A 17,877-nucleotide genomic window follows, 5' to 3' on the forward strand; every position below is an offset into this window, starting at 1 on the left:
CCTCGCTCTCTGCACATGTATTCATGAAGACATGAACATTTCAGTGAAATAATGCCTGCAAAACTTTGCATTGTAATAACTTTGTTATTTCTCATCTGCTTACACTGAAATTTTCAGTATTTTGTTTGTATGATTATATACTCTTCATCTTTCAAATCACATTCAATTACAGGCTGGAATAATGCGTTCAAGATTGTACAGCACCCTCTTTGAGGATAAATGGAAGACAGACGGGGTAATACTTAAGAGAATATGAACATGAATTTGAATATCAAGATCAATATTAAATAAATTCAATGATACGCCACATGGATCACATACATGACCGTAAACAGACATTTCTTTCCCAGGGAAAGAAGACGCTTGAAACTTTCCTGAAGAAACTTGAAAGCGGAGGGAAGTGACTGAGCTGGTCATGGGGGTGCTTCAGCATTTTTTAAAAGTGAAATTGGAGTATTTACACTTCTGGTGAATTTTATGAAAATCTTCAGTTATGATATTGTCAGATTAAGAATAAAAATCCTGGGAGCGATCACCCCCCCCCCCCCCCAGCTGCGTACGGCCATGACCACGAGTGTAGATCTAGATATGATAAATATTAACATGTTTACATTCGTGTACATGTGGTATTACAACTACTCAACAACTCTAGCTCAAACAAATACGTAATGCAGATGAGGGGCCTGTTTCATAAAGAGTTACAATCATCATAACTTTGCAATTATGGCAACTGCTACCATGGTAACAGGGCTTAGCAGCGAATCGCAGTCAAGGTTTCCATGGTAGTTACAATAATGGCAAAGTTAACATGAAGTTGAAAAGTCTTTAGGAAAAAGGGTCCAGATTAAATTCAAAGACAATTTTTGTAACATCCGTACAAACACACTATTAAAAAATTGAATCAATATGTTTTGTGACCTTGCCAATTTTGTGATAAATAACTATATTGATATGATGTAGTCAGTTAGCCTTTCACAGCATTTTCACAACATACATCTCTACAATAATTATGTATACACTGTAGAGAGGTTAATATCAAGTTGCTATATAATAGCTTTACTATATATCAGTATTTCTAACTCGTTGATAGCTAAAAATATTATGCTACAACGACCTATAATGCACAATTCATAACACTGACAAATACTGCAATATCTAACCAGCAAAGTGAGCTAATAAAACTATTGCACATAAATCATGATGTGAACATAATGAGACAGATGCCAGAGTAGACCCAAACACTGTCAATAACTATACTGACAGTTATGAAATATCTAGGCTATCAAGTAACTTTGGTAAGGGATGGGACTTGTTGATCAAAGAGGTATAAACAATAAGAATAACATCAGCAGTATGTAGATTGAACATGTATACTACGATCACAAAGAAAGATATAATAAATACAATTATAATGAAATACCTATGTTAAATTTGTTTTATGACATCTACATCTATATACATCAGCTAAAACCCTCATCCCACAGAGAACAAGACCGCTGAAAGACCTTTGAAAGACCATGAATTCTGGTTGATCTTTCAGAGGTCTCTCAATGATCCTACAATGGTCTTTGAGGTCTTACACAAGTCCTGACCAATCTTTCAGCGGTCTTCGTGGTCTTCACGGGCTCCAAAACTTTTTGAAACGGTTCAAAACAGTCTTACAACGGTCTTATAGGAAAATGGTCTTTCAGTGGTCTTTCAGCAGTCTTTCAGCGGTCTTTCAATGATCTTTCGGCAGTCTCTCAAGATTTTTTTGCGGAGATCACTGTAAGACTTGTGAGAGATCGCTGCAAGATCATTCAAAGATCATTGAAAGACCAGGCAAAGTCCATGGAAAGAATTCTGAAAGATCACTTGTTGCATAAAAGATCTCTGAAGGACCATTGAAAGATAGGACTACTCTAAGACCAGTAAGACAAGAAATATTCACCAGTCTTTCAGAGTTCTTTGAGGGGTCATTCTGAGCCATTCCACAGAGATGACAAATTTCAGTGAACTTGAACATCGCTGTAAGACCTCACCAATTTTAAGTCTTTCAGTGGTCTTTCAATGGTCTCCGTTCTGTGGAATGGGGGCCACTGTTTAAGTATACACTGCCCATATAAAGTCAGGGGGTTACATAGTTTCCTACATGAATTAATTCTTGTATGCTGATTGGTTTAAATAGCATCATGTGACCAAACATATTCTCACAATTTTGCGATGATGTCGAAAATGAAACGCCCAACGAAGAAAATGTGCTATTCCATGACGTCAATGATGGAATAGTCGACTATTCCATCATTGACGTCACAGATCATGCAATTTCTCGGGCGCAACGGTCAGTGAGTTGACTCTACCGGGCAAGTCCCGTGAAGGGACGGCGCAGGCACAAATCCGCGTTCCGCTGAGCGCATGGTTTCAGAAAAAGAAGATCAGCCTGCGCAGCGCGTTATATATAATTATTTAAGTTCAGATTAGGAAAAGATGAAGTACGTGTACCAGAGTAGATAAACTATTGTTCTACCTTATTCAGTTATTAAATGTAGGATATAAAACAAATATACCAGGCATTTATTTCGAAAGTATAGAGGGAATTATTTATCCTCGGTTGTACTGGCCAAATTACTATTCAAAATAGTAATGCCAGTCCAACCTCGGATGAATAATTCCTGTTATACTTACTCAAAGCCTGGTATATTTGTATATCATGTGTATGGAAGGTCATTAACGCACAAGTCGGTCTAAGGATTTTGTGAAATTTCAACCCTACAACTGCTAGGGGAGATTAACATTTTCTGTGACGATTCCGCTGCGCAAAACTTTATCACTGGGGCGCTTGTCGACTCTTTTCTTTGAGGTCTTGCTCATCTTTTGAGATCAAATTTATGATGGCAGGATATGTGGTTGCAAAATTACGCAACATTACGAAAGTGTATGTCAGACCAAAAATTGCTCCAACGCGTGATTTTGTGCACAAAGTCAATGTAAAATGAGTTTTCTTATTTTGTTCGAAAATGTATAGATTATTTTCAGTAAATTTTTTTTTTTTTCATCAGCTGAAATTAATCTTAGCATAAATATGCTTCAAAAAGTTTCTGCAATAAATTTGGCCTAATGAACGAAGAAAAACAAAAGGTAGAAAAACAAACAAATACATAAGAAATTCATAAAATAATAGAACACATACAAAATTCATTTTCAAACCAGGATTTTTGTTTCATTTGTAATTGTTAGCAATGGTATAAAAAATATTTACACAAAAATAGCATTCTAGCATTTTTTAGTGAATTAGAGCAAAAAGTATGAATTTTGCACGTATCTATCTTAGTAAAATCAAAGGGGAATAAAACCTTTGGAACAAGTGGGCTTGTGTGGAAATAGAAAAATCAAATAATGTGAACAGAAAGTTTGGAACAATCGGACAAGTAATGATAAAGTTATAAGCACTTGAATTTTGCGATCACTAATGCTATAGAGATCCTACCATTGGCAATGCAACAAAGATGTGTGATGTCACATGTGAACAACTTTCTATTTGATGGACTATGAAATATCCCCGAAATGTCTCTTTTTGCTGTCATATGGTGAAATAAACCATAATGTATTCTTTGAAAATCCATATTAGATGCCCCTCTGTAGGAAGAATACACGATCTACTGACAGATGTGATAAAAGGGGCAGATTACGTGAAATATATACAAAATGGGAGTGTTGTTCATAAGTGACACCACACATCTTTGTCACATTGCCAATGGGAGGATCTCCATAGCATTAGTGACCGCAATATTCAAATGCTCATAAATTTCTCATTGTCAGATTTTTCTTAAACTTTGGTTGATATGTTTCTACTTTTCGGTTTTCACACAAACCCACTTGTTCCAAAGGTTTCATTTTCCTTTTAATAAAAATACAGCCTTGTAGATTACATCCCACGCTATTATCAAGCAAATATTTCACGGCGTTCACGCAATCAGCAGCCAAAATCTCGCGGGTGGAGGGGGGTTCATCCAAACCTTCCTCAATTTTTTTTAACACCAAAAAAAGCCCAGCCTGGTTATGCAATTTTTTTTATCCTGAGGGACAAAAACCTATTAACTGGAATACAATATTTAAGATCATTACTACAAAAACTACTACATGTATATTTGGATTGCCACTAAAGTTTCATGAAATTCACTTTACAAAATATTTGAATAAATATCACAAGGAATGTTACATATCATCAGTTTAGTGAAAATATAATTCAAATGAGAATGTTTTTCACAATTTCTACTTTTATTCGAAACTTTTGTGTGTGTGTGTGTAATTCTGAAATAAGCATACTCATAATGCTGATCAATGTCAATATCTTTCTTGCCTCGTAACATTCCACTGAAAAAAAGTACAAGAACTCCAACAATATAGCCTGGAGTACTCTTTTACCTTAATTCCACTGAAAGTATTAAAGGTAGTTTTAGAACCTAAACATTATATAGCTTTACAATGTATTGGACAAGGACGGGGCCCTGTCTTACAAAAAGAGTTACGATTGATCAGTTCAACCTCAACTGTATGGAAATCAATCAACGTCATTATTTTTTTTTAAGGGAAGTTTGCACAATGTCCTATGTAAAAAATAAAAAAGCACACAGAACTTTCAAGAACACAATAGATGAGTAAATACAGAGTCAAGAGATCATGTCTAGAAAATATTTTGAACATGCATTGATGTTGCTCGCTTTCGATATTCGTGGTTTATCAGATCAATCGCAACTCTTTGTAAGACGAGGCCAATATCTGACTTTGGAACTTTCTTTTCATTGATTTTAGTATATTGAATTCATCATGAAATATCGGATGCTGATAAAAAAATATGCATACAATCATTGTACATAATATATTTGTTAAAATCAGGTTATCCTAATATACAATAAAATTTAGACATACTATGATATATAAGTTATGATAGAGGCTGTGAACATACATGTACATTTATTTAAATATATAATATTGCAATAATTTCTATATTCAACACTGGAATCACATAGACAACAGCTACAAAACAACATGTATTGATATATACTATATCCTATCTAATACTTGGCCTTGATGGTACCTGTGGTGGAACAATTGCACCAGGGGTAGGTCTTGGTCGGTTGCGAGGTACTGGTGGTGGTGCCATCGGAGGACCAGTGTCAACCTCCTGTGGCGATGGGAGATCAGGGGGACTGAAAGAAGGTGGAGCATTAGACTCTCCAAATCGCTCATTAATGAAATTGTCTGTGGAGTCTGTTTCGATCATCATGGCATCAAGATAGGAATTATCCTCCGGTTCAACTGGTCTCTGGGGAGGTCTCGCTGGGCGGGATCGTGGTACAGGCGGTGCAGTATTTTGAGGTGCTGTGCCATTGGTGTTCATGGAGTCCTGATCTAATGGGACTTCCGTGAAGGCACCATTGTTGGCAGATCGAGGAGGTGCCGATGGTCTTGGTGGTACGTAGGGCATTCTGTCAGGTACCGATTGAATGCCTGCCGGTGCCTCTACTTCCGTACCACTTGATCTTTGCGGTCGACTTGCAGGTACTGGCGGTGCTATTGACAACACAGCTGGTGTTCCTGATGAACCTTCTATCACAGGTGGTGCTGGTCTTGGTGGAGGCCTGCTTGCTGGTAAAGGGCCTCTGGTAGGTGGTACCTCAGCCTTTGGTCGATCAGATTGTGGTTCCTGATGGACAAAGGAATTAGAGTCTGGGATTATTGTACTCCTGGGTCTAGCCACCGGACGACGCGGTGCCACTGACGGTACCTTGTCACTGTTAGTTAACCTCACATTTCCATCCTGCAGAACTGCATTATCATTGTATTTATCAATTGTGGCACCACTTGTATTCCTTTTCAAGGAACCAGAAGATCGTGGTGCCACCACTGGTACCTGGGTGGTAGAGGGAGACGGGTTGGCAAGGGGTGTAGGTACACTACTATCACTACGATTTCTATCAAGGTTGTTCACACTACGGGTAGTTCTTTTCAAACTGGCAGAGGATCGTGGCGCCACTGTTGGTACCTTAGTGGCATCGGGTGGTGGGGTGGAAAGGGTTGGGGGTACATTGGTACCAATCTCCTGGAGAAGTCTGACAGCGTCATCATGGTTCTCTGCATGCATGGTGTGACTCACTTTGTAAGGATCACTGATAATGGAGGGATGCTGCACAACAGAGAACAACAAACATGCAAGTGACAGGTTATGGAAAGCTACATACACATGACATTCTAAGTTTATGGACTGCTATCACAAATCTGCCTCAGACTTTTCTTCATAGTGAGCATTAGTTACAAACCAAAAGTTATGGAAAGCTACATGTACAAGGACATGACAATCTTAGCTAATGGAGTGCAACCCCCAAACAAATAATATGGACCTGCTTTAATATTTTAGATAGTGGTAACTTTTCTTCAGATCAATCATTATTTAAAAAAAAAACATAGGACATGGAAAGCTACACAGACAAATACCATAGATCTGGATAGAGTGCTGACTTTTCTGTTCTTAAGAACAATCATTAATTTATTATAACAAAATTTATTTATTTATTCATTTATTTATTTTATTTATTTATTCATGCATGTATGTAATTATTTATTTGTTTATTTATTTATTCATTCATCATTCATTCATTCATTTATTATTCATCATTCATTCATTTATTTATTTATTCATATTTTTTAAGAGGGGAGGGGGGCAGTACAAAACTGTGTGCTTCTTCCTATGTAACCCCCCCCCCCAAAAAAAAAAAGAATAAAAATAAATAAAATAAAATAAAAAATTCATGTACAAAGGGTCTACATGCAGACAACACGAATGAATTGAAAATGCTTAGTGTCAGGGGTCATACCAATTATGCAAATGGGAAGGGATAACAGGGTTGTTAAGACAAAAATCAGGTACAAGCATGCATAACAAGAACACAATGAGACAGCCGTCTACGTCTAGGGCACATCAGACCACATGCCATGCACTGATCTTTCTCATATCATCTATCCCGAATACACAGTAAAATCTGTATTCAGTATAGAAGCACTGACATCTTTTTCTGCATTTCAGTATTTTAGCACATACATGTACAGTTTCAGGAAATACTCATCAGAACACTTTCCTACTGGACTCCCAATAAGATATTGTATAATCATTTCTGAAACTGTATATTGGCGGAGCATGAATGAAAAAAATCTACAACCTAGATTTCGCAGGAATCAGTACGTAGGGGCCAAAGACAAGGCTGTCAGAATACCAACTTAGCCCCATTGATATCGTTGAAAATTTTACGCTAATTTCAATGAGCCTTTGGTTTCACCTGGCCATACCTGGGGACAGCATGAACCAACTCGTGTCTAACCAAGCAAAAAATATTTCTTTATTCTCAGGGTCGTATTTTCACAGCTTACTGCTTAAATCTAGAACATTGGATAAACCTTGACATTGCAATAAATTGGGATTTGCAGGGCTTCTTTCTTATTTTCCAAGCTCTTTTGAGCATTCCAGGGGCTAAATTGCCCCCAGCCCCCGTGTATTATTTTCCCTTTTGTCAAACTTGGTGTGTGGACGTTTTTGTTGTCATGCTCTACCAAATTATGGTCATGAAATTGCCGAATTGCGCAAAAAAAATTGATGATCTCACACTCCAAGGTAAAATAACTAAATTTAATGGGGAAAACTGTATGTGGGGGCATCAGACATCTTGGTCATTTCTATGACATTTTCTCTGGCGACAATTGCTCTGATGGAAAAACTGCAAATAAGCCAAACACAAAGCCCCAAACCCCCAAAACCATTTAACTGCTAAGCCTTGACCATAAAAAGACCAACCCTCAATGACGTCAGCTAACTTCATGGAAGAAGTATGACTCACACTCCAGCCCCATTCACTTGCACAGAGCATCACCACACCCCTTATACCACAGAAAGTTTGATAGACAGTGACCTGTAGACCAATCAGATCAAGTTTAGATCATTCCCACCTTAAATAGTTACACCCCAAAACTAATGACAACTTCTTGATTATTAGAGAACACCAACGGTAGAATACTACACCCACTCTGATCCTAACTGACTGACTGCAAGACTTAGATGTCCATCGAGTATTATCTTAACTTCACTCCGAATCTCAATCTGATACTTCTAAATTGTTTTCTATTCATCGTCTCACTCTCCTGATAAACTCTGAATCTTCATGTACTTCAAATTGTGAATTGTCAACTGCAACTAATGATTAAATACCTAGTGATTTGAACTGTATAACTTTCTGCAAAGTTTCCTTATTACGCTTCCCTTCAATAATTACCAAACCTAACACAACATTACCTCCAAAACTAATAACACTAATCTTTATCTTCACATTATTCTGAACCAAAAACTCTAATGCGATCCGAAGTCTAACCCCATGCCCTCTGAGATACTAAAGACCGGAGCAATTGTTGCAGGATCAAATGTTGTGTCACCGTCTTGGTCACATTGCCAATGGGAGGACCTCCATAGCATTTAAAATGATCTCAATATTCAAATCCTCATTCAATCTTCCTAAAAATTTCAGTGATCCGCTTCTTTGATTTTTTTTAAATGTTTATATGATTCCCACTGATTTCAAAGGTTTCTTCTCCTTTTAAGAGGAATCTTTGGTCAAATTCAAAACTTTGTGAACCCCCCCCCTCCCCCGTCTTGTTACCCCAATGTCATCATGCATCAAGCTGTACTGACCACACAGACACATTGTTAGTGCTTACAATGCGCTACTAGCAGAGGCTCAGTCACAACCGGTAATGTGGCAGCGATGCCTAACATAACAACAATGCATTACTTGCACGATGAAATAAATAAATAAACTTCACAATCGAAAAGATGTGACTGGGCTTACGGTCAACGCTCTGTCAGGCTAACAACATTTCTGTGCGGCTGGCACAGGTCATCATGCATGCAATGATGCTGAACCTACTGACTAATACCAGAAGAATAAACAAATCAACTTCTTATCATATTCTTTGGTCAAAGGAATTTGTGAACCATCCCCCTTGCCTGCCCACAGGTCTTGCAGAGCAGCCAATAAGTAGGATTTCATCTTTAATATTTAGTAAGATTTTTATGGGGAAAGTGACACTAAATAGGATTTTTCTCTGAAAAATAGGAGTTTTAAACTTGGCGGATTTATGATTTTTGGTGTGTTTTTCAAAATTTTAAAAGAAAAAAGGATTTTAGGCTTTAAAAAATCATAAAAGAAAGAAATAGGATTTTATTTTTCACAATTATTAAAAGGCAGCTCTTGGTCCCGTCTTACAAAGAGTTATAATTGATCTAATCAATCGTAATTCTCTGGAAATCCATCGATGTCAAAAAAATTTCTGCAGAAAATTTCCAAAATGTCAAGAAATCAATGAATTTATGTGTATACGTTCATACCTTGACATTTTTGTTAACATACATGCATTATATATGTTTACTGGCTTTCCACAAAGATACTACAAGGGGAAGATTGGACACTTCGACGATTTTTTGAAACGCTCGATAAATGCTTATGGGGAAGGGCGCCCAACAGCGTTGAGTAAGTAAACCTTCGCATATCGGCACACGACTGTGTATAAAACATATGGGGAAAATGAGAGAGGGGAGTTTGGAGAGGGCTTAAGGGTGGTACATGGAAATAATTCCACATTTTATTACCAAGAAATTTTTGAAATATATTCATCTGAAATTTGAGGGGGGAAAAATTGAATGAAAAAAATTTAAGATGTAAAAATCGTCTATTCCTTCACCCCTTCACCATTTCTCTCATATGTTTTGTACACGACCATCTCGCGATACGCAAAGGTCAAAAAAGGTCGTTACTTACTCAACGCTGTAGGGCGCTTTTCCCGAGCGTTTCATTACGCGGTCTATGTACTGTCCGATCTTCCCCTTGTAGTTTCTTTGCTTTCCATAGATACGATTGATTTGATCAATCACAACTCTTTGTATGACTGGACCACGAGTAGTCCCAGCCTCATCATGCATCAAGCGGGTTACCCTACATGCAATGATGCTGAACCTACTGACTAAAACCAGAAGAAAAAATCCACTTCTTCATCAAATTCTGCGTTGAACTGCAAAGAAGGTACAACCAATCAAATACAAACTGAATGATTTATTATTCTTTTTTGACTTCAAGGTATTGATCTCTTCATAGAGCTCTGTGAATTATACAATTGATAATAATAATAATAAAGGATTTATAAAGCACACGTATCAACCCTGTTTAGGTGCTCAAGGCACTACTGGAACCCTGTTTCAGTTGCATTGCAACTGTAGCAACTTTGCCTTTATGGCAACTACCATAGCAACTTCGACTTTGATTGGCTGCTGAGCCCTGTTGCCATGGTAATTGCCACAATGGCAAAGTTACAACAGTTGTAACTCTTTATGAAAAGGCCCCCTGCATTACTCCAGCTAAGCTTGTCTACCGACTCTTATGCTCACAGCTTATTGAGGAATTACTTCCTGCGGAAACCCATTTACCTCATCTGGGTTGCGTGTAGCACAATGTGGGTAAATTTCTTGCTGAAGGTAAACATGCCATGGTTGGGATTCGAACCCACATCCCTCAGATTGAAAGACGATAGTCTATAACCACCAGGCCATGGCGCCTCCACCACCTTTGTGGATTTGGGCCTATTTTTTCAATTTGTGTTTTTATTAGTATGGACAGGGCCTATAAAGGATTATCTTACCCTGACTAGAGGGGCATCGGTTTTCTTCTTGCTCTCCTCTACCGGTGGAGCCTGGGGTCTTGAGGGAGGCGCATTGGGTCTAGCAGGGCGCGTCGGGGGACCAGGTCTCGCGGGAGGTATGCGTTTCTGGGATGCAACTTTGGCTTCAGTCTCCGCCTGGGGGTTAAAAACACAAGAATGATTAAGAACTTAAAGTTGCAATCAGGTCTTGCTTGTATGTTCATGGTGAGAATATCACTCAATATGTTTCTATTCGGATTATCTAATGTATTGATGTAAAACAAGAAAATATATATATTTGTTTAGGGACTACTTTCCAAAAAAATTTCTGCCTAAATCTGCAAAATTTCCTTCACTCCCTTTCTTCATTCCGTGATATTGACAACATTGAACTCTTCATATTGTCACTCAAAACTCACTTATTTTAGCAGATATGTAGTAATTAGCTTCATTGGATGAGCCTGCGCCTATACATGTTTTCAACAGAAATAAGGTGCAATATAAATATGGCAGGAGAGCACCAAAAACAGTCTAAATTTCGCACAGAAATATGCGGGCAAACTTTTCTCACAAGTCCTGGACCCTAGCGAACAGTATATCCACCCAAGCGCTGTATAATCGCGTGCATGCATGAACTTAAGTACTATCACATGCAACAGATGTCAACCTTTTCCCATGAGGCATTGCATATTTTGGCCTATCCGCTGCTACCGAAAGATGGCGCACCGTAATGTGAATCCACACTGAATTATCCGGTAGGTAACGACGTGATACAACGCCTTACCTGAACCTCTTCCACATTCCCTCCCCTTGGAGGGGGTCTGCCTGGCCTAGCAGGCCGGGGCGGTCTCTTGGGCCGATCTGGGCCCTCCTGGAGTTCTACCGTGGGCGAAGGGGTGCCCGATCTTGACCCACCCAAGGTTGGTAGGAGGGGGGCAGGGAGGTCCGGTTTGAGGGATCCAAATTCTTGACCGTTCTCGTCTTCGTCTGGTGGTGAGGAAATGTAGATAGAATGTTAATACCACAACCAGCAAATGTGAAAGTATTTAAGCAATATTATCAAATTATCAAAAAGCCTGAATGACCCTTAGTTTATCTCTACTAATCCATTGATGACCATGTTATTATCATTGCGATTTACAAACCATTGTTTTCTATATTTTCATAAGCATGGTCATTATCATCATCACTACCAATATAACAAATCATCAGCATCACCACTACTCTAATCAACACCACTAGCAATATAACAAATCATCATCACCATCATCACCACCAATACCAAAATAACAAATCATCATCACCACCACTATCAAATTACAAATCATCATCATCATCGTCACCACCACTACCAATATAACAAATCATCATCACCAACACTACCAATATAACAATTCATCACCATCATCATCATCACCACCACCACTACCAATATAACAAATCATCATCATCACCACTACTAACATTACAAATCATCATCATCACCAGCAATACCAATATAACAAATCATCATCACCACCACTACCAAAAGAACAAATCATCATCATCATCAAATTCTTTTCATCATCCTCACCACCATCAGTATCAATTCAAAGTAGAAGCTCACTGATGCCACACCAAAAAGGCTCATCTAGTAGACTGCTGATACAGGATTGAAAAGTCTCTCCGTATGAGACTGCACATCAGCATATCAATCATCATCCTCCTCCTCAAACTTTTCCATCTTCCTCTTCATCATTTGGATCCCACTACCAATATAATAAGTCATCATCATCATTATCATCATCACCATTACCAATATAAAAAATCATTATCATCATCATCATCGTCATCACCATCATCACCATCAACATCATCACCACCATCATCATCATCATCAAATTCTTTCCATCATCACCACCATCATCATCACCATCACCATCATCATCAACATCATCACCACCATCATCATCAAATTCTTTCCATCATCACCACCATCATCATCACCATCACCATCATCATCAACATCATCACCACCATCATCATCATCATCAAATTCTTTCCATCATCACCACCATCATCATCACCATCACCATCATCATCAACATCATCACCACCATCATCATCATCATCATCAAATTCTTTCCATCATCACCACCATCATCATCAGCATCACCACCCTTCTCATCTTCCTCCTCGTCATTTTCATTCCATTACCTTCTAAGTCAAAGCTCATAGACGGCACATCAAAGGACTCCCCGAGCAGACTGCTGGATACCGGGTTGAAAAGTCTCTCCGTGTTCGGACTACACATAGCTAGCTCCTTCTCCAGCAGCTCCAACCACCCCTCCATCTTCAGCTTCACATGGAGCACCTTATGTCCAATCTAAGGTCAAAGGTCGATAATAATATCAAAGTAATCATTTCACTTTGTTCTGATATCTAAAAATTCTCATTCTGGTTTATGGCGTAAAAACACCATCACCCAAATTTTAAAGTATCATAAAGTGCCAGACCACTGCACCTCAAGCTACGATCTAACGACTTCTTTGGAGCCTTGCACATTTTCCACACCATGTTTGTGAAAGAGCAAAATTGCCTCTCAATATCTGAAGAGAAAACTTGAACCCTCTAATAAGAAAGGGCCACCCCCCCCCCCCCCCCCTCCAGAAAGGATGAAAGGGTAAGTCCAACCTTGGTGATATATGATTTGCATAAAAAGGATTTAAAAAAAGTTTTAGCTTTTGAAAAAACATTGATCACTACTATGTAATCTATGACTCATGGCAAGTATGTGTAATACAACATAAGGGGTCCTCCAGAATATTTTTTTCTTTCTCTTTTCTTCCTCAGATGAGATGTTGTAAGGCTCTCAAATTATCAAGGCTTCAGCAATTTCTGATGAGAATGGAAAAAACAAAATTTAAATAATACAGGCAAGTATTTTCATGGAATTGCCTTCATTCTTATATTTGCACACTGAGTGCTACTTGAAAAGCTGTAGCCTGTAAACTCAGGGCTGTTTTCATTTTCATTTAAAGGGGAATCCAGCCTTGGCCATAAAATGTTGTGTTGGGAAGGATAAAAATAAATTAAACAGAATGGTGAAAGTTTGAAAGAAATCGGACAAGCAATAAGAAAGTTATAGCTGCTTTATAATTGAGATCACTAATAGTATGTAGATTTCAAATTGGCAACAGGGTAAGTAAATTATGACAAGGGGCAAGGACAACTTTCCCATAGGCCATGTACTTTATTATCAGGGATTTGTGGTTTTCTCCTAAGTACCAATTTCCCTGGGGCAGTAATCTAAATATACTCCAGGTAGTATATTGTTTTATGTCCTCACAAAAGAAAAATATAATTTGAAATAAAACTTTTGGGAAAAAATGACATTTTAGCCATAATATGTATTGGAGTACATGGAAGGGTAGTCCTTGCCTTACATCACTATGCCATCCCATATGCGGCCAATTTGAAGTCTCTATGGGTAGGGGAAGGCGGGGTAAGTTGTGACAGTTTTTACTTTTTGCATGATAGAATTGGTATGATTAATAATCTTGTCGAAATAAGTACCTTGTCTTGAAATTTAATTCTTCTGAAATATTTTCCACCTACATATAACTTTCTATCCCCACACTGAAAGTCATCGTGACCTTTGAAAAAAACGATGTCAAATGGCTAAACTTGCCCCATATATGGGGTAAGTTTGAGCCACCTTCTGGGGGAAGTTGAGCCACCACCTGGGGGAAGTTGAGCCACAAAAACTATGTACAAAATGTATGGGGGAGAACCAGCATGTCAATTTTTTGTCTAAAGTCTTTTCACTTGCTAATTCTCTTTAAATACTAACATCCTGTAAAAGGAAAAGAGCAGTCATGTAAATTTGCTCCTTTCAGCTTGCATTTCAATCGATTTTTATGGTTTGTTCCCGGGGGGCCACTTACATTGACGAGTGGATACCATGCGCGACCCCAAAAAACACGTAAAAAGGATGTCCTTTTCACGATAGGGCACATTACGTACGTAACGTGATAAGGGTGTCAAATACACGAAAATTATGAAAAAAGGGTATCTATTTCGCTAGGAAAATTACGTGTTAAGGGTCGAATTTGCGGGATGATAAACCAAAATTAAAATGTTTTATAAAGGATGTCCTTTTTGCCCGGGTTTTTGCCCCAACACTTCGTGTTTAGAGTCCGATTTGCGCGAGGTGTAAAAGGTGGGGTCGTACTAAACCAAATAAGGTAAAGCCGACGACCGAAGGACCCGTAACAAAACATTCCTGTACTTGTTTAGGGGTTCATTTCAGGAATATTTGCCAAGAGTATCGATTTGTTTCCTACACTTGTTAAGGGTAGGGTTTCATACGCCAATACTTGTTAAGAGGTGCATTTTCAGAATATGGAAATTACGTGTTTAGGGTGTTTTTCGAGACCCCATGGTCGCGCATGGTATCCACTCGTGAATGGAAGTGGTCCCCCGGGGGTTTGTTTGTTTTTTAAGATACATTACCATAGGAATTACCATGGCTCAACTTGCCCCATGCTGTTTGGCTCAACTTACCCCAGTCCGAACTTAGTGCGATAATTTTGTATCCACACATTTATTATGCATCCATCATATAAAAGACTATGACAAGAATGAAGATCCATACCTGGACTAATAATGTTGTTATGTCTTTATTATATTTAAAGACGTGTGTGTTTATAAAGCACTTATCTATTTCACACTCTTTTTTTACTTTTTTGGCTGAAATTCATATTTTTCCCTCTAAAAAACTACTTTTTGTTTCAAAGTTGGAAACAATGTGGTGGGGTTAGGGGTTATGCTATGGGTCATCAATACATGACACCACCACAATGTCTGACTCATTCATTATTGGCCTGAGGCTGGTGGCTCAACTTGCCCCTATGCTCAACTTACCCCGCCTTCCCCTATAGTGATTACCAATATTTACAACTTTTAAAAATTCATAACTTTCTTGTTGTTTGTCCAATATTGTTCAAACTTTCACCTATCAACTTGTCTGATTTTTCTTTTTCTTATAAAAACAAGTTTTTATTTGGGTTGGATTCCCCTGTAATCTGTTTTGACTCACGCTATGATTGTTAAGGTTATCCCGAGCGGATAAAGCACTGAGTCCGTGGCGGAAGGTCACCAGCATGTCAGATCCAACAAACCTGTAAAGAAATATAATTTTGTCATATTTTGTCCAGATTAGATTACTGTTAACAGCCTATTAATATCCGTTCCCCAAGTGTATTTGAAGCACCTACAAAGTTTACAAAACTGGGCAGCCCGTATTATCTTTAGGGTGGACCGACGTCATGATCCTGGCCCTTTACTTAAATTGTCTTCATTGGCTCCTAGTAAAGAAGACAATTTTCTTTAAATTACTTCTTTTTGTCTTCAAAGCCTTTAATAACCAGATGCCAAAATATATCAAAGATAGCCTTGCTTACCATAGACCAACTCGCTCTAATCTCCGTTCATCTAAAGACCCATATTTGCTTGCCATACCCAAAACTCGTACAAAAACAGGTGATCGCACATTTAGTGTTACTGCTTCTAAAGAATGGAACAACATACCCACTTTCATTAAATCATCAAACTCTTCAGATCAATTCAAGAAACTTCTAAAAACATACCTCTTTTCCGATTAATTTCTTTTGAATGTATTTTCATTGTAATTATTATGTACCCTTGTTTTACACTCGTTTGTAAACGCTGTGATATAGTTAACTATGGAGAGCAAGCTAAATGCTAGTTGTTATTATTATTATTTTGTGATTAGTATCACAATTCTAGGAAAGCATAACAAAAGAAGGTATGGTCAAAGCCAAAATAGCACAGCTTCTTACTGTAGCATTGATTCAAGTCATAAGTGAGATTTACTAAACTCTGAATAAATTTTACTTTCATAGCCTTGCAATCAACTCAAATGTCTGTCATAGTTTAGTCTCAATTTAAATCAAATTACTTTTTCAATTACAATTGTCTTAATATTTTTCATATTTTCATATTGTATTTGCATACTTTTTTCATTCTAGTTCATTATATTTAGGGATGCCAGTTGGAATTGATCAGAGGCCCTGAATATCACCTAGAATACAATATTTTGTACACAAAAATGCTAAAACTATGGCCTGAAAATATATTGCCAGAGCCTGAATTCAGGCTTTTGCCTGAAAACTGGCGTCCCTGAATATTTAATTAATTCTTATTTACACTTGCCCTATAAAAATTATTTATTGTTTAAGTACATCACAAATCTTTACATGTACCTGTTTAAATTGTAATTGTTGCTTTTAACCATGTACATGTATGACTAGTGAACATTTTATTGTAAACATGCCTATTTCAGCCTTTTGGCTGTGTAACATGTATTGTTCTTATATTATTATTGCAGAATAAGGGAATTCAATAGAATAGAACTACAAGAAAATGCAAAGCCCTGCACTTTGAGAGCGATTTTCAAGAGGAAGTCATTCATGACATCCCAATGATCACAGTAAAAAAGTGTGCATTTTGCCATTAAATTGACATGCAATAAGTAGTAAGGACACTTACCTGACGAGTATAGAATCGCCTTCTGACGCCGTCAGCTCCAACGCCTCATCGATATCATCTTCAGCAAATGCTACCTGGTTGCCATGGTGGTCAGTGAGGGAGAGGATGACAGTGGCGTCGGGAGGGCCCTGCTGGCAGAAGACATCATGGAAGATTGATTCCCGGGTGTCCTCATCGACCAACTGGACTTCGACCTCGATGATGGCCACCACGGGTCTGTACACAGAAGTAGAAAACAAAGCTGCCAACCTCAATTGAGAAAAATCCTATTCATCATTTCTTTTTTCCTACTTTCAATCAGTGGTGTAGTGGTTCTGACTCTCACCTTGTAATCACAGGGTCATGTGTTAAAATCCCATCATGGCTTAGCATCTTTTAGCAAGGCATCAATCCACACTCTGCCACTCTCACCCAGGTGCTACTTGGGTACTGGTAGCAAACAACCGTCATTGTGGTTGGTGCAGTAAGTGTGCGCCTAACAGGCTGCTTGAAATGCTATGAATCCAGTGACTGGGTAATAACTATTCTGAAGTCGTAAATTGATATGGCGCTATATAAAAGCCAATTATTATTGTTATTACTAAAATCCTAGTTCCCTTTAAAATTTTGAAA

At 38.1% G+C, this 17,877-nt stretch overlaps 1 protein-coding gene across 2 annotated transcripts in view; it reads right to left on the bottom strand.

The window, feature by feature from the left end:
• Positions 1 to 3,215: 3,215 nt before the first annotated feature.
• LOC121417448 (synaptojanin-1-like) overlaps positions 3,216 to 17,877 on the bottom strand; it is a 41,519-nt gene continuing 26,857 nt past the window's right edge. Inside the window, exons 18-23 of one of the 2 annotated variants that reach the window (XM_041611163.1) lie at positions 17,266 to 17,481; positions 15,794 to 15,875; positions 12,910 to 13,078; positions 11,498 to 11,700; positions 10,714 to 10,869; positions 3,216 to 5,686 (exon numbers count right to left, since the gene is read on the bottom strand). In XM_041611163.1, coding sequence (XP_041467097.1) covers positions 5,051 to 5,686; positions 10,714 to 10,869; positions 11,498 to 11,700; positions 12,910 to 13,078; positions 15,794 to 15,875; positions 17,266 to 17,481 — 1,462 coding nt within the window. In that variant the 3' untranslated portion in view covers positions 3,216 to 5,050. Of the gene's footprint in view, positions 6,167 to 10,713; positions 10,870 to 11,497; positions 11,701 to 12,909; positions 13,079 to 15,793; positions 15,876 to 17,265; positions 17,482 to 17,877 lie in introns of both variants that reach the window. The other variant, XM_041611162.1, reaches the window with a different exon arrangement.

The sequence above is a fragment of the Lytechinus variegatus genome, chromosome 6 (assembly GCF_018143015.1).
Source record: "Lytechinus variegatus isolate NC3 chromosome 6, Lvar_3.0, whole genome shotgun sequence".
NCBI lineage: Eukaryota > Metazoa > Echinodermata > Echinoidea > Temnopleuroida > Toxopneustidae > Lytechinus > Lytechinus variegatus.